Source organism: Pleurodeles waltl, chromosome 3_1 (genome assembly GCF_031143425.1).
Source record: "Pleurodeles waltl isolate 20211129_DDA chromosome 3_1, aPleWal1.hap1.20221129, whole genome shotgun sequence".
Taxonomy (NCBI): Eukaryota; Metazoa; Chordata; class Amphibia; order Caudata; family Salamandridae; genus Pleurodeles; species Pleurodeles waltl.
The window spans coordinates 560,602,947-560,621,179 of record NC_090440.1 but is presented as its reverse complement, the minus strand read 5'-3'; the positions used below and the strand labels follow the sequence as shown (position 1 = coordinate 560,621,179).

Here is an 18,233-nt window from a genome sequence, read left to right as displayed (position 1 = left end):
AAAGTACCTCAAAAAAGCCATCTCTGTCTGTCACCACAAAAAGAGCCAGAACAACTCTTTTCGGTGAAAAAACATCCGTCGACGACCGTGTCGACGGTAACAGCGACTACGGTATCGTCGACGTTCACAACGCCAGCCTCACCGATGATTATGACGTCGTCGCCGTTGTCATCGACGACGATAATTACGGCAATTTTTTTTAAGAAAGCTTTGTCGGCAACCACATCGTCGACAGCGGAGGCCTCCTGGATTCACCAATCAACCAGGGCACTCCCGTCTACGAAGCACCTCTCAATGAGGTTCAAGAAGGCACTGCCGACGACGGCACCTACACGACTGTCGTCGATAAAGTACCCGTCGACAAAGAGATCGTCGACGGAGCATTCGCTGACAAAGGACCCGTTAGTAAAGACTCCGCCGACGACGGGAGACCCGTCGACGAGAGACCCGTCGACGAGAGAACCGCTGACGAGAGAACCGTCGACGAGCGAACGGCCCAAAAGAGCCGTCGACGAGGGAAGCGCCGACGAGTGAACCGCCGACGAGTGAACCGCCGACGATCATATCATCTACAGCATTAACAGTATACAAACCATCCACCTACCTGGATACTTCGCCTCACCATTCCTCGTACCATCAGGACGACTCCTCCAGATTCTTACCCCTTTCAATTATTAATATAGGGGACAAGGCGTCTGATATTCTTCCAATGCATACCTCACCAAGTAAAGTGTTGCCATACCCGCCACAACATCTTTTAGAGGATGAGGACAACGACACATACTCGCAGAACGACGGAATGTTTGGGGCAGCTAGCAGCCCGTCACAACTCAGTGTAAAATGCCAAGAGTTTGACGAAGAAGAGGATCAACAGTATCAGCCTAGTTATGCCTCAACATCTTATCCACAGACACAACAACCATCGCCCCTCGCTATGCCTAGCACATTAGTAACAGATCTTCAATTTATGTTGAAGGACTACTATAAAAGGTTTCCACCGTCAACTCAGTCCACGCCAACTAGACCTGAGAGCTACCAGACACCTCGGCAAGCTCATACTACTAGCCTTTCCGTAACGCCACAGGCTACTATACCTGTAATTAGCCAAACCCAGGAAACTTGCCCCTCATCGGACAACGAAAGGGAAGAGGGTGAGCTAAGAGATTCGGCGAATAGTGAATGGGTTGATTACCTCGTCCCCACACCATCTCCACCGCCAGCAGGTCCAGTAGATTCTCCTCCAGAGGACATAGGAGGTTTCCATAATCTGATAGAGCGGCGAAACGTTTTGGCCTTGCAATTGTTTCTCATGAAACCGAATGTTTTTTGTACGACTTTAAAGAGCCATCAAAAAGATCTGTACGAGCCATACCCATTGTCGATTTCTTATGGCAGGAGGGCTTGAAGGCAATGAAAAACCCAGCAACAGTGCCTTCACAAATGCCAAGACTAGAGAAAAAATATAAGGCCCCAGATGATTCTCCGGCCTGTCTAGTCTCACATCCGAAACCTAACTCTGTGATATCACAGGCAGCTCAGCAACGTTCCAAAAACCCCTCCACACCTATTGCGTCTCCCCCGGATAAAGAAGGAAGGAGATTAGACAATATTGGCAAGAAATTCTCCTCTGTGGCCGCAGTCACCGTTAAGGCGGCTAATTCCCTCGCCATCTTGGGAAGGTACGATCGCCAGATGTGGGCAGACATGTCTGCTTTTTTTAGATTTACTGCCAGAAGACGTCAAGGTGGAAGCAAAAAAGGTCTTGCAGGAGGGAGAAAGGGTCTCCGCAGAAATAATAGACAGCGCAATAGACATTTCTCTCACTGGCTTTAGACAGTTAGCTGGTGCAGCAGGCCTGGGCAGACAAGGATGGCTAAAGGTGACTTCTTTCAGACCAGAAGTCCAGACTCGTGTTCTTGACATGCCTTTCGATGGAGAGAGTTTGTTTGGCAAACACGTGGACGACATGTTGCAGGCTATCAAGACGGATACCGATACGGCAAAATCCCTAGGTACCCTGCAATATAAAAAAACAACCTTTTCGTGGAGCAAGGGGTAGAGGTAATTACTCCTTTCGAGGTGGATACCAGCAATACAGGTCACAATATCCATCTTCCTCCACAGGATCACGACAGCAATACCATCAGCAACAGCAGCATTATCGATTGCCTCCGGCCGCAGCTTACAAACACCCAGCTAGAGGACGAGGAGCTGCCCGAGGAAGAGATACAGGCAGGAAACAATGACCCGCTGATTATCTCAACGCTTCCCCACCAACCAACATTGAGGGTCAGAGGTCGCATCACTTCCTATTTCCCCAACTGGAAGGCGATAACATCGGACAGATGGGTACTCGATGTAGTGGCCAGAGGTCATACTCTGGAATTCACTCAAAAACCACCAACTGTTCCATCGGGCGCACCGCCTCAGAGGTTGAACCAACTCCTCAGGGAAGTAAGAATAATGTTGATAAAAAGAGCAGTGGAACCAGTCCCTTTATTTCAAAAGAACAGAGGATTCTACTCCCGTTTTTTCCTTGTACAGAAACCCTCAGGAGACTGGCGCCCCATTCTGGACTTGAGAGGCCTGAACAAGTTTCTGAAGAAGCAATCGTTCAGGATGGTAACTCTACAGGATATCCTGCGTCTGTTAAATCCCAGAGATCGCATGGCATCCCTAGACCTCCAGGATGCCTATTTTCATATCCCTATATATCGCAACCATCGCAAATTCCTAAGGTTCAGAGTGGGAAGTATGCACCTTCAATTCCGAGTTCTGCCATTCGGCCTCAAATCAGCCCCCAGAATCTTCACAAAAATGTTAGCTCCGGTAGCAGCACATCTCCGCCAGTCAGGTATCCAGGTCTTCCCTTACCTGGACGACTGGCTTATAAAGGCACCCTCAAAATCGCAAGTGAAAAATCATATTTTCCATTGCCTTCGATTGCTACACAACCTAGGGTTCGTAGTCAATTATCAGAAATCTCAACTCTACCCCAAACAGGAATTGAATTTCTTGGGGGCAATTCTGGACACAGTCCGCAACAAAGCCTACCCATCTCACGAGCGGAAACAAAAGTTAACCTCCTTGGCACAAAGGCTCTCCAGAAGAAGGTTCGTTTCAGTCCGCATCTACAAATCATTGCTCGGAATGATATCTTCATGCATTCCGCTAGTCCCAGATTGCAGGCTCCATATGCGACCCCTACAAGAACAATTAGACATTCAATGGACCCAGGTCAACGGTTCCTTCGAAGACAAGATTTGCATAACGCCTCCAATGAAGAACATCATGAGGTGGTGGGCGAATCTAACCAATTTGTCAAACGGACTGTCTTTTCTTCTCCAAACACCAAGTTACATAGTAACAACGGATGCCTCTCTTGCAGGATGGGGGGCACATTGCCAAGACCTGCAAATCAGCGGAATCTGGAATCAGAAAGAACGTCAGCTTCACATCAATTATCTGGAACTCAAGGCAATACACTTAGCTCTGAAAGCTTTCTTACCAAAGATACAGAGTTCAAGCGTCTTAATCAGGACAGACAATACAACCAGCATGTTTTATCTAAACAAGCAAGGAGGCACAAGATCCCTACAACTTTCGCAGCTAACCCAACAAATTTGGACATGGGCCATAAAGCACAATATTTCACTCAAGGCGGAGCATGTGCCAGGACAAACCAATATTCTAGAAGACACCCTGAGCAGGACGGTGATTCCTTATCACGAGTGGGAACTAGACCAGAAAACTCTCAACAGCCTTTTTCTATTATGGGGCAAACCGAACTTAGATCTATTTGCCACTCTCGAGAACAAGAAATGCCAGTTCTACGCAAGTTGGCTTCCCCAAAAAGATTTGTGGGGGAATGCGTTTTCGATGAGATGGTCCGGAGTTTATGCCTACGCTTTTCCTCCGATCCCGCTCATTCCGAGAGTCATCAACAAACTGAAGGCGGAGGGGTGTCGCCTTCTGCTCATAGCTCCCAAATGGCCCAGACAAGTCTGGTATACGGAGCTCCTCATGCTCTCCGAACGACCACATCTACGACTCAGACAGAGCCCGACTCTCTTAACGATGCACCAGGGACAAGTCAGACACCCACATCAGTCATCTCTTCATTTGTCAGCTTGGCTCCTGAATACAATGAATACTTGAATCTCAACATTTCCCCAGAGTGTAGAGACATATTGGCGAAAGCTAGAGCGGACACTACCAACAAAACCTATCAACTTAAATGGAAACGTTTTTGTATATGGTGTGCAACACAGGATATACATCCTTTCTCCTCTACTCCGGAACAGATACTTCCATATCTCCTGCTCCTTGCAAAATCAGGGCTTGCATATTCTTCTATTCGGGTACATCTGGCAGCAATCTCCAGATACCGCAGATCTCCAGACAGAGTTTCTTTGTGTTCCACTAGAATCGTCAAACAATTTATGAAGGGCCTTTTTCGGGTTTTCCCGCCAGTTAGAAAGCCTCCACCATTATGGTCATTGAATGTGGTATTGATGCAGCTTATGAAAGCCCCCTTTGAACCGATCCACAAAGCTGACCAAAAATTCATTTCATGGAAAACAGCGTTACTGCTAGCTCTTACTTCAGCAAAGAGAGTCAGTGACATTCAGGCTTTCACTATCAAACAGCCTTTTCTCCAATTCACAAACTCAGGTGTCATCTTGCGCACAAATCCAAAATACATCCCGAAAGTTCCTTCAACGTTTCACCTAAATGAACCAGTTATCTTAAAAACCTTTTTTCCAAATCCGCAAACAGTAGCGGAAAAAACCTTACATTCCCTTGATATTAAAAGATGTTTAAAGTTTTATCTACAGAAAACTCAAGCTCTCCGCCAGTCGGATCAATTGTTTGTAGCTTTCGGAGGAACAAGAGAGGGACACGCGGTGTCCAAACAGACTATAGCAAGATGGATTGGTCTGGCAATTCAATTCTGCCATTCAAAAGCAGGAAAACCGCTCCACACCAAGGTGAGAGCCCACTCTACAAGATCGGTAGCCACTTCTGCTGCATTATTTGCAGGGGTACCACTACATAGCATCTGTAGAGCAGCAACATGGTCCAGCCAACACACATTTACGAGGCATTACTGTCTCGAAGAAACGAACAACGTCGATACAGCAGTGGGGCAGGCAGTGCTGAGGCATTTATTTCGATAAGGTGAGCCTCTAACACATCCCATCACCACACTCAAGGTATGTTCATTATTGGTTCTTAGTCTTCTTAATAGCTACAGTGTGTTTTACTCTACATTTCTGCTTCAGATTGTTCACTTTATTATGTCTTAGCTTGTCGTACTCTTCATCATCATGAAAAGAGTACAGGTTTTTTTTGCCACACACCTGTTATTGCTCTTCTATTCGAATGATATTGATGTACATATATTAATAGGTATGTGGTTTTTAAAGCTGAACTGATGGGATTCACATCATTTGTAAAATTACAAATAGAATTACAGTCAATGTAATTCACTAATTAAGAAAGCATTACTGCTCGTTATTCTGATTCAAGCATGTGAATCTATGAAAGATCCAATACTGGAGAAGAAAATTAGTTACTTACCTGTAACTGCAGTTCTCCAGTATTGGTATCTTTCATAGATTCACATGCGACCCACCCTCCTCCCCTCAGAGGCTCCCCTATTATACAGATATTAAACTTCACACTCCAACTAGAACATCTGAGGGAATTCAGCCTCTGTTGGGACTGTTTGGGAGGGGCTGAGTCCTGATTGGTTGAGACTGAAGTTTGAGTCTTTTCACAAAACAAAGTGGATAGACTGTAAAATACCTTATGAGGCCTACTGGGGCCTACTAGTTTTACTTTTACTGACTTACTGCTTTATCTATTTAAACTTACCGTGAGGCTCCCACCTCGACGACGGGGATGATTCAAGCATGTGAATCTATGAAAGATACCAATACTGGAGAACTGCAGTTACAGGTAAGTAACTAATTTTCTTTTGCAAGACAAAACAATTGTTTGTAGCCTTCCAAAAACCTCATGCAGGAAATCCAATATCCAAACAAGGCATTGCCAGATGGATAGTGAAATGTATTCAGACCTGCTATATCAAAACAAAAAGATCTGCCTATTACACCAAAGGCGCACTCCACTAGGAAGAAAGGCGCCACAATGGCCATTTTAGGAACTATACCTATGTCAGAAATCTGTAAGGCAGCCACATGGTCTACGCCTCATACATTCACAAAACATTACTGTGTAGATGTGTTAACACAACAAGCCACAGTAGGGTAGGCTGTATTAAGAACATTATTCCAGACAACTTCAACTCCTACAGGCTAAGCCACCGCTTTTGGGGAGATAACTGCTTACTAGTCTGTCCACAGCATGTGTATCTGCAGCTACACATGCCATTGAACGGAAAATGTCATTTACCCAGTGTACATCTGTTCATGGCATGAGACGCTGCAGATTCACATGCGCCCTCCCACCTCCCCGGGAGCCTGTAGCCGTTTAAGTTGATGAAACTTGTACATTTCTAAATATATACTATTCTTATACACATTATGTACATACATACTCCATTGCATGGGCACTTTTACTATATACACAACTCCTACCTCACCCTCTGCGGGGAAAACAATCTAAGATGGAGTCGACGCCCATGCGCAATGGAGCCGAAAGGGAGGAGTCCCTCGGTATTGTGACTCAAAGACTTATTTGAAGAAAAACAACTTTTAACACTCCGAGCCCAACACTAGATGGCAGGATAATGCACAGCATGTGAATCTGCAGCGTCTCATGCCACGAACAGATGTACACTGGGTAAGTGACATTTTCCATGTATATATATATATATATATATAGTATTCCGGGGACCCCACATGTAGGTGAGAATATTCAGTGCTTATGACATTGATGAGGATTCCTCTGGAAAAGAAGTAGGATTACAGGTAAGCAACTTTTCCTTCTCTAGCTGAATATTTACTCCACAAAGATTTAAACTGCATGTAACTATTTTTCGAAACACAGTTTGTGTTATTCAATGACAACAGATGTGTATATGTGATTCTTTGCCACGTGAATTCCACATTTAACTTTATTATTAATTGCAACTCTCCAAGTGCTTGCCGTTCTATGGTTGTGAAATCCTTTTACCCTAAACCATTTAAAGGTCCTAGGCATCCGACGCTGTGTGCCTGTTGTCATGGGATACACTGAGAGGTTGGTTGGGGGAGGGGGGTAAGGGGGGGAACTCAGGGTGTTTCTGATTTACTAATTATTGGTGCAGAGGGGCCTCTAGAGGTTAATCAGTAAGTGTCACCTTATAATTCTTGCTGATTATATTTTTTTCTATGTACAGATCATTTTATTTACTGCTTCAAAGAAGGTCTATGCAGACAAGTTATTGAATATACTGGACCCTAAAAAACGTCTTGTCAGGTAATTATTCTACAGAAAACTCCAGTGAGCATGCAGTCATGTTTGAAGTAAAATCTATGTTGTAAGTTAATGTACAGCATTAGGGTAATGGATAGTTTGCATCTAAGTGCCTGCCATGGGGGCAGGGGGCTCTGTCTTGTGCAGGGCTCTTCCCCTTGGTTTTGCTGTATTGAAGTTTGATAACTATTTTAATTGTTTTCCTTTTGTGAGTTGGTGTGCAAGTAATTGCATAGTACTGGACGTCCTATCACTGCATAAAGTGGCTCACATCATTTGCTATTTAAAAAGATCTCATATTGTGATTGTGAGGAAATGTACTCTGATGACTTTTGTTTGTTGAAGATTGAGCGAGTGCGATGGATACAGTTTTTCTCCCTTTAATAAACTGCTTATTTTATATTTTAAAAGCCCTTTGAGGGAGCTAGGAGACCGCCAGTTATGCTTACATGCTTTCATCTTGTCACTGTCATGTTGCCCAGGGATGTTTCTCAGTGATGAGTATCTTGACTTCATTGAAATACAGGTGGGCTTGCTGTATTTCATGCTTGTATTGTTGGTGGGAGCATTTACAGCCTGAAACTTCTGACTGCTCCATCACTTAGGCAGTGGCCAGTTTCTCGAATGTTTTCAATTTCCTTTTTAATGAGACTGTTTTTGTGGTCTACCTTGCTAATGATTTTTTGGGCCGGTTAAAAAAAAAAGTTTGTCACAAATTACTTTTCTTTTCTATCTGAAGCAAATCTGCATTATTCAGTTGAAGGTCATCTTGTTTCCCTCATTCATTTGCTTTCTAGTAGTGCTAATGGAGTGGCAGTGGTCTTCGTTAGCCAAGCACTTCAGCTAGAGGTGCTTTCTTTATGTTCTCACTGAAAGGGTGTTAACTTAGTGTGCTCACACAAGTAATAGTGTATGCTTTGATTTCAATATTACTTTTAAGTGAGAACATTTTTCTTTCTATCCATGAGATTTTCTCCCCTTTATTTGATGGAAAAGCAGATTCCTTTGCATATAGCAGAGCTTGCCACAACATATTAATGTGTCTTGTTTAGGCTCCTGTGCTTTTCAGCCCAGGATAACATTAACACAGCCTCTAGTCTTTCAAGGCAAACTGCAAAGCTTTTTATTTTCATCTCTTGGTTTCTCTTTACAGACCATTTCTCGCAATCATTTCTCTCTTGCTGGTTGCTGCTGTTAGCATTACTTGGCTCTTGATCTGGGAGGTAGGACTATGGCTGAATCCCACTGCTGGTACATTCTATTCCTAGGTTTTGATAATCTGACACATTTGCCCATCCCATTTGCCTAGAGTTGAAGGTAGTTCATATCAAACCAGTATTGGCAAGAGCAATAGATCCAGCTTTGGAATCCAGCCTTTTGATCTTGTTTTGTCTTGTGGGTTTGTAAAACTTTGTTGGGGGATCTGCAGATATATATGGGTGTCTGTGTGTGTATATATATATATATATATGTTCGTTCAGTGGCATGTGTAGCTGCAGATACACATGCTGTGCATTATCCTGCCATCTAGTGTTGGGCTCGGAGTGTTACAAGTTGTTTTTCTTCGAAGAAGTTTTTTCGAGTCACGAGACCGAGTGACTCCTTCCTTTCGGCTCCATTGCGCATGGGCGTCAACTCCATCTTAGATTGTTTTCTTTCCGCCATCGGGTTCGGACATGTTCCTCTTCGCTCCGTATTTCGAATCGGGAAAATTAGCTAAATTATCGATAATTCAACGGTATTGTTATCGTTCGGTACCGGGTTAGTGTATCGGCACCGACATCAAGAGCGCTCCGGTGGCCCTTCGGGGCTTCCTTTCTTCACCGTGGCCTGGTCGGCCCGACCACACCCGTCGTTCCAGACTAATGGACCGGACCCCCTTCCGCTTCTGTCCTAAGTGTCATTCGAAGTATCCTCATACAGACCAGCACCGGGTCTGTAATCTGTGTTTATCACCTGAACACAGGGAGGATACTTGCGAGGCTTTTCGAGCGTTTCGATCGAAAAAAGACCCTAAGAGATCGATGAGCAAGAAGACTGCAAATGGTGTTGACACCGAAAGAGCAACTCAATGTCTGAGAGGAGGAAAGCATTTCCATCCAGGGGACTGACTCGGATGAATCCGAAAGTGACCGAACCTCGACGGTGCAGCAAACAGTGAGTAAACCTGCCCCGTCCAAAACTCACACAAAGACATTTAAGGCCATGGGGACGCCACCGCCAACAGGCCATGGCTTAACCCATCGAAAAGATGGCGACCAAACATCGGCACCGAAAAAGGCCAGGGATTTGCCGAAGACTTCCGACTCCGGTCGAGATTCCAGCACCAAACGATCTCGACACCGAGAGTTTGACTCACCCAAAGTGAGAAAAATATCTTCGGAGCCGAAAGACTATATCTGAAACCTCGGTACCGAGTAAAGCAGCTTCGGAGAATAAAAGAAGCTCTTATACAGAAGAGCAAGGACTTGCCAGCCAAATGAAGGAAAGACATAGATTTGAGCAGGAATTAAGTATGGAAGAACCGGACCATACACAAAGGAGGCTACATATCCAGAAAGAGACTGGAAAAATACAAACTTTACCTCCAATCAAATCTAAAAGGAAACTTGCATTTCAGCAGGCAGAAATGCAGCCTAAGGCAAAGGTGGTTAGAGACAAATCCCCACCACCAAGGGTATCACCACAACCGTCCCCACTGCACTCACCACAACTGTTGCCAGTGGGAATACCTCCAATGCAGTCACCCACACATACTGGGATGACACAGGATGATGCTGATGCATGGGACTTTATATGATGCACCAGTATCGGATAACAGTCTGGATTCTTATCCAACAAAGCACTCCCCTCCAGAAGACAGTACTGCATATACGCAGGTACTATCCAGGGCAGCTACGTTCCACAACGTAGCAATGCACACAGAGCCAGTGGAGGATGATTTCCTGTTTAACACCTTGGCATCCACCCACGCTTCCTATCAGTCTGCCAATGCTCCTGGGCATGCTCAAACATGCAAAACAGGCCTTCCAGGAGCCGGTTAAGGGAAGGGCTATCACGCCCAGGGTTGAGAAGAAGTACAAACCTCCCCCAACAGATCCTGTGTTCATAACACAACACCTTACACCGGACTCAGTGGTTGTAGGAGCTGCGAGAAAGAGAGCAAACTCTCAATCGTCAGACGCTCCACCGCCTGACAAACAAAGCAGAAAGTTTGACGCAGCGGGCAAACGAGTGGCAGCACAAGCAGCCAATCGATAGTGGTTTTTAAATTCGCAAGCCATACTTGCTCGCTACGACAGGGCACACTAGGATGAGATACAACACATCATACAGCACTTGCTCAAGGAACACCAGAAACGTGCTCAACAGGTTGTGGAAGGACAGACCATATCTAACAACCAGATAAGGTCCGCACTAGACTCGGCAGACACGGCAGCACGAACGGTCAACACGGCCGTAACCATTTGCAGGCATGCGTGGTTAAGAAGTTCTGGATTCAAGCCAGAGATCCAACAAGCGGTGTTGAACATGCCATGTAATCAGGAACAGTTGTTTGGGCTGGAAGTTGACACAGTAATTGAGAAGTTAAAAAAAAAAAAAAAAAAAAAAAAAGACACGGCCAAAGCCATGGGCGCGCTCTATTCCCCACAAGTCAGAGGCACCTTTAGGAAACCACAATTCAGAGGAGGTTTTCGGCAACAAACATCAGAGCCTTCCACCTCTCAAACCAGACCCACCTATCAGACACAATATCAAAGGGGAGGGTTTCGTGGTTCCTATAGAGGACAATTTCCAAGAGGAAGGGGAAAGTTCCAAGCAACTAAACAGTGACTTCAATGTCACAAAACCCCAACACTTGTCACCAGTGGGGGGGAGGTTAACCGCATATTATCAAAACTGGACACATTACCACAGACGCATGGGTCCTATCAATTATTCAACATGGTTATTGCATAGAATTCACAAAATTCCCGCCAGATGTGCCACCAAGAACACACAATCTGCCCAAACAACACTTAGCCCTATTACAAATAGAGGTCCAAGCACTACTACAAAAACAAGCCGTAGAGCTCGTACCCAATCATCAGAAAGGAAGAGGCGTCTACTCACTATATTTCCCAATTCCAAAAAAGGACAAAACGTTAAGACCTATCTTAGATCTCAGAACACTGAATCTCTTCATTAAATCAGACCACTTCCACATGGTAACACTTCAAGACGTGGTTCCCTTACTAAAAAAGGAGGAATACATGACAACATTGGATCTCAAGGATGCGTATTTCCACATACCCGTCCATCCTTCTCACAGAAAAAAGTAAGAAATAGCACAAGTCAGCACAGAAAGTACACCCTCAGCGGCACGGGGGCGGCCGGGTGCAGTGTGCAAACAGACGTCGGATTCGCAATAGGTTTCAATGGGAGACCCAGGGGTCTCTTCAGCAAAGCAGGCAAGGGAGGGGGGGGGTGCTCCTCGGGGTAGCCACCACCTGGGCAAGGGAAGAGCCACCTGGGGGTCACTTCTGCACTGGAGGTCGGATCCTTCAGGTCCTGGGGGCTGCGGGTGCAGTGTCTTTACCAGGCGTCGGGTTCTTTGAAGCAGGCAGTCTCGTCAGGGGGAGCCTCTGGATTCCCTCTGCAGGCGTCGCTGAGGGGACTCAGGGGGTCAACTTTGGCTACTCACAGGCTCGCAGTCGCCGGGGAGTCCTCCCTGTAGTGTTTCTCTGCAGGTCAAGCTGGGGGCGTCTGGTGCAGAGTGGAAAGCCTCACGCTTCTGGCGGGAAACGTGTGGTCTTTAAAAGTTGCTTCTTTGTTGCAAAGCTGCAGTTTCTTTGGAACAGGGCCGCTGTCCTCGGGAGTTCTTGGTCCTTTTAGATGCAGGGTAGTCCTCTGAGGCTTCAGAGGTCGCTGGACCCTGGGGGACGCGTCGCTGTTGCAGTTTTTCTTGAAGTGGGGAGACAGGCCGGTAGGGCTGGGGCCAAAGCAGTTGGTGTCTCCGTCTTCTCTGCAGGGCTTCAGGTCAGCAGTCCTTCTTCGTCTTCAGGTTGCAGGAATCTATCTTCCTAGGTTCCGTGGGCCCCTAAATACTCAATTTAGGGGTGTGTTTAGGTCTGGGGGGTTAGTAGCCAATGGCTACTAGCCCTGAGGGTGGCTACACTCTTTGTGCCTCCTCCCTGAGGGGAGGGGGGGCTCATCCCTAATCCTATTGGGGGAATCCTCCATCTGTAAGATGGAGGATTTCTAAAGGTCAGTCACCTCAGCTCAGGACACCTTAGGGGTTGTCCTGACTGGCCAGTGACTCCTCCTTGTTTTTCTCATTATCTCCTCCGGCCTTGCCGCCAAAAGTGGTGCCGTGGCCGGAGGGTGCGGGCATCTCCACTAGCTGGGATGCCCTGTGGCGCTGTAACAAAGGGGGTGAGCCTTTGAGGCTCACCGCCAGGTGTTACAGTTCCTGCAGGGGGAGGTGAGCAGCACCTCCACCCAGTACAGGCTTTGTTCCTGGCCACAGAGTGACAAAGGCACTCTCCCCATGTGGCCAGCAACATGTCTGGTGTGTGGCAGGCTGGCAAAACTCGTCAGCCCACCCTGGAAGTCGGGTATGTTTTCAAGGGGCATCTCTAAGAAGCCCTCTGGGATGTATTTCACAATAAAATGTACACTGGCATCCGTGTGCATTTATTGTGCTGAGAAGTTTGATACCAAACTTCCCAGTTTTCAGTGTAGCCATTATGGTCCTGTGGAGTTTGTTTATGACAGACTCCCAGACCATATACTCTTATGGCTACCCTGCACTTACAATGTCTAAGGTTTTGCTTAGACACTGTAGGGGCATAGTGCTCATGCACCTATGCCCTCACCTTTGGTATAGTGCACCCTGCCTTAGGGCTGTAAGGCCTGCTAGAGGGGTGACTTATCTATGCCATGGGCAGTGTGAGGTTGGCATGGCACCCTGAGGGGAGTGCCATGTCTACTTAGTCATTTACTCCCCACCAGCACACACTAACTGGCAAGCAGTGTGTCTGTGCTGAGTGAGTGGTCCCCAGGGTGGCATAAGACATGCTGCAGCCCTTAGAGACCTTCCCTGGCATCAGGGCCCTTGGTACCAGGGGTACCAGTTACAAGGGACTTACCTGGATGCCAGGGTGTGCCAATTATGGAGAGAAAGGTACAGTTTTAGGGAAAGAACACTGGTGCTGGGGCCTGGTTAGCAGGCCTGAGCACACTTTCAAATCATAACTTGGCATCAGCAAAGGCAAAAAGTCAGGGGGTAACCATGCCAAGGAGGCATTTCCTTACATGCACGGCGTACACTATCAATTCAAAGTGCTACCGTTCGGGATAACAGCCCCAAGGTTATTCACAAAATGCCTAGCAGTAGTAGCTGCTCACATAAGGAGACAGCATATGCACGTATTCCCATATTTAGACGACTGGCTAATAAAAACCAACACTCAACAGTGTCCTCACACGCAATACGTCATAGAAACTCTACACAAACTAGGGTTCTCTATAAATTACCAGAAATCACATCTGCATCCATCCCAAATACAACAATACTTGGGAGCAACACACAAAGGGCAATTGCCACTCCAAGTCCACAAAGGGTCCAGGCGTTCCAAAATGTAACATCAAGCATACAGTCAAACCAACACTACCCAGTAAGGTTTGTAATGAAACTTCTTGGCATGATGTCTTCATGCATAGCCATTGTCCCAAATGCAAGATTACACATGCGGCCCTTACAACAGTGCCTAGCAAAACAATGGACACAAGCACAGGGTCAACTTCAAGATCTAGTGTTGATAGACTGCCAAAAACACTTCTCGCTTCAGTGGTGGAACCCTATAAATTTAAAATGCAAAAACTTCGCGTCCAGGTACCCACACCCTCAATCCAAGGGCAATGCACTATGGATCAGTTGGTCAGGGATATTTGCTTACGCTTTTCCCCCTCTCCCACTCATTCCTTATCTGGTCAACAAACTAAGTCAAAACAAACTCAAACTAATACTCATACCGCCAACCTGGGCTCGCCAACCGTGGTACACAACACTGCTGGACCTATTAGTAGTACCCCACATCAAATTACCAAACATACCATATCTGTTAACACAACACACACAACAGATCAGACACCCGAATCCAGCATCGCTCAATCTAGCAATCTGGCTCCTGAAGTTTTAGAATTCGGACATTTAAATCTTACACAAGAGTGTATGGAGGTCATTAAACAAGCGAGAAAACCTACAACAAGACATTGTTACGCAAACAAATGGAAAAGATTTGTTTGCTACAGCCACACTAATCAGATTCAACCACTACATGCCTCCACAAACGACATTGTAAGCTACTTATTACACTTACAAAAGTCTAATCTAGCATTCTCTTCCATTAAAATACATCTCACTGTAATATCTGCCTATCTGCAGATTACACATACCACATCGCTTTTTAGAATCCCAGTCATTAAAGCATTTATGGAGGGACTAAAAATAATCATACCCCCAAGGCCACCACCAGTACCTTTGTGGAACCTTAATATTGTATTAACACGACTCATGGGCCACCATTCGTACCGGTGCATTCTTGTGAAATGCAATATCTGACTTGGAAAGTAGCCTTTCTAATAGCTATCACATCACTTAGAAGAGTAAGTGAGATACAAGCATTTACTATTCAAGAACCCTTTATACAAATACATAAACATAAAGTGGTTCTCCGTACAAATCCGAAATTCTTACCTAAGGTCATATCACCATTCCACCTAAACCAAACTGTGGAACTCCCAGTCTTCTTTCCGGAACCAGACTCAGTAGCTGAAAGAGCCCTACATACATTTGACATAAAAAGAGCACTAATGTATTACATTGACAGAACAAAACAATTTCGTAAAACAAAACAATTGTTTGTAGCCTTCCAAAAACCTCATGCAGGTAATCCTTTATCCAAACAAGGCATCGCCAGGTGGATCGTTAAATGTATTAAAACTTGCTATATTAAAGCAAAAAGAGAATTACCTATTACGTCAAGAGCACATTCCACTAGGAAAAAAGGTGCCACAATGGCTTTTCTTATGACTGAAATTTGTAAGGCAGCCACCTGGTCTACGCCTCATACATTCACTAAGCATTACTGTGTAGATGTGTTAGCAACGCAACAAGCCACAGTAGGACAGGCTGTATTAAGAACATTATTTCAGACAACTTCAACGCCTACAGGCTAAACCACTGCTTTTTGGGGAGATTACTGCTTGTTAGTCTATGCACAGCATGTGTATCTGCAGCTACACATGCCACCGAATTGAAAATGTCACCCAGTGTACATCTGTTCGTGGCATGAGACGCTGCAGATTCACATGCGCCCTCCCACCTCCCCGGTAGCCTGTAGCCGTTCTTAGTTGAATTAAAATTGTAAATTTGTAAATAAATGTTCGATGGCATCTGTCGCTGTAGATACGCATGTTCTGCAATAGCTCGCCATCTGGTGTTGGGCCGGAGTGTTACAAGTTGTTTTTCTTCGAAGAAGTCTTTCGAGTCACGGGACCGAGTGACTCCTCCTTTTGTCTCCATTGCGCATGGGCGTCGACTCCATCTTCGATTGTTTTTTTTCCGCCATCGGGTTCGGACGTGTTCCTGTCGCTCCGAGTTTCGGAACGGAAAGATAGCTAATTTCGGAAGATTTTCGTCGGTATTGTTGCGTTCGGGATCGGCGTACTTAGATTCAACACCGCATCGAAGATCGAAGAGCTCCAGTGCCCTTCGGGGTAGTTTTTTCGATCCCCCGTCAGGGCCTGGTCGGCCCGACCGCGTGCTGAAGAACGCCGATGGAACGGACCCCGTTCCGTTTCTGCCCCAAATGCCACAATAAATACCCCTATACAGACCAACACTTGGTCTGTAACCTGTGCCTGTCACCTGAGCACAGTGAAGACACCTGTGAGGCCTGTCGTGCGTTCCGGTCCCGAAAGACACTCCGAGACCGTCGAGCCAGAAGACTTCAGATGGCGTCTGCGCCGACAGCCCACCGAGAGTTCGAGGAGCAGGAAGAGGAAGGTACCTTCTCGATCCAAGAATCGGACTCCGAAGGATTCGACGATACACAAACCGTGAGTAAGACGTCGAAAACCACACAGAAAAACATTTACAAGGCCCAGGGGACGCCACTGCCATCCGGCCATGGCTCCACCCATAAATTCGGTGACCGACCGTCGGCACCGAAAAAGGCCCAAACAGCGCCGAGGTCGTCCGACTCCGGTCGAGACACCGGCACGCAGCCTTCTCGGGACCGAGAAAGTGCTGGAGACAAGCCTCGACACCGAGATACCGGTGTGGACACGGCTCGACGCCGAGACAGCGGCACCGAAGAAGATCGACGCCGAGAGGTTTCGGCCCCGAAAAAGAAAAAAGTCACCTCGGAGCCGAAAAAACACGCAGACAGGGTTTCGATGCCGAAACAAACTGCAAGCGACCCAGCTTCAGGCTCTTATACAGAAGAGCACTCGCTAACCTCCCAGATGCAAAAGCATAGGTTTGAGGAAGAGCTACAAGCAACTGATGTGGACCATACGCAAAAGCGTATCTTCATACAGCAGGGGACAGGAAAAATAAGCACCCTTCCCTCCATTAGGAGAAAGAAGGTTGGAGTTCCAGACTGAACAGACACCACAACCAAAAGTGGTGAAAAGAGTTACCCCACCACCCTCTCCTCCACCTGTGATTAACGTCTCACCAGCACAAACTCCTTCACATTCCCCAGCTCACACCACCATGAGCCAGGGGGACCAAGATCAAGACGCATGGGACCTATACGACGCCCCAGTGTCAGATAACAGTCCGGAGGCATACCCTACGAAGCCATCTCCACCAGAAGACAGCACCGCGTATTCTCAAGTGGTGGCTAGAGCAGCACAATTTCACAACGTAAGCCTCCACTCAGAACAGGTCGAGGATGATTTTTTATTCAACACACTCTCCTCCACCCACAGCTCATACCAAAGCCTGCCTATGCTCCCTGGTATGCTCCGGCACGCGAAAGAAATCTTTAAGGAGCCGGTCAAAAGTAGGGCAATCACACCAAGGGTGGAAAAAAAGTATAAGGCGCCTCCTACAGACCCGGTTTTCATCACTACACAGCTGCCACCAGACTCTGTCGTTGTAGGAGCAGCTAGGAAAAGGGCCAATTCCCACACATCTGGAGATGCACCACCCCCAGATAAAGAAAGCCGCAAGTTCGATGCAGCTGGTAAGAGTCGCAGCACAAGCTGCAAACCAGTGGCGCATCGCGAACTCCCAGGCACTACTTGCGCGCTATGACAGAGCCCACTGGGATGAGATGCAACATCTCATTGAACATCTGCCCAAGGACTTACAAAATAGGGCAAAACAAGTGGTTGAGGAGGGACAGACCATTTCCAACAACCAGATCCGCTCCTCCATGGACGCTGCAGATACAGCTGCACGGACAATTAATACATCTGTAACTATCAGAAGGCATGCATGGCTCCGAACGTCTGGATTTAAACCAGAGATTCAACAAGCAGTTCTCAATATGCCTTTTAATGAAAAAGAACTGTTCGGTCCAGAAGTGGACACAGCGATTGAGAAACTCAAAAAAGATACAGACACTGCCAAAGCCATGGGCGCACTCTACTCCCCGCAGAGCAGAGGGAATTACAGCACATTCCGTAAAACGCCCTTTCGAGGGGGGTTTCGGGGTCAAAGCACACAAGCCAGCACCTCACAAGCAACACCGTCCAGTTACCAGGGACAGTATAGAGGAGGTTTTCGGGGACAATATAGAGGAGGGCAA

At 46.6% G+C, this 18,233-nt stretch overlaps 1 protein-coding gene across 3 annotated transcripts in view; it reads left to right on the top strand.

Moving 5' to 3' along the window:
* Positions 1–18,233, top strand: part of CTDSPL2 (CTD small phosphatase like 2) — a 408,424-nt gene that overhangs the window by 208,584 nt on the left and 181,607 nt on the right. For all 3 annotated transcript variants that reach the window (XM_069222959.1, XM_069222958.1, XM_069222960.1), the window contains one exon: positions 7,349–7,428. In XM_069222959.1, the coding sequence (XP_069079060.1) occupies positions 7,349–7,428 (80 nt within the window). The remainder of the gene's footprint in view (positions 1–7,348; positions 7,429–18,233) is intronic.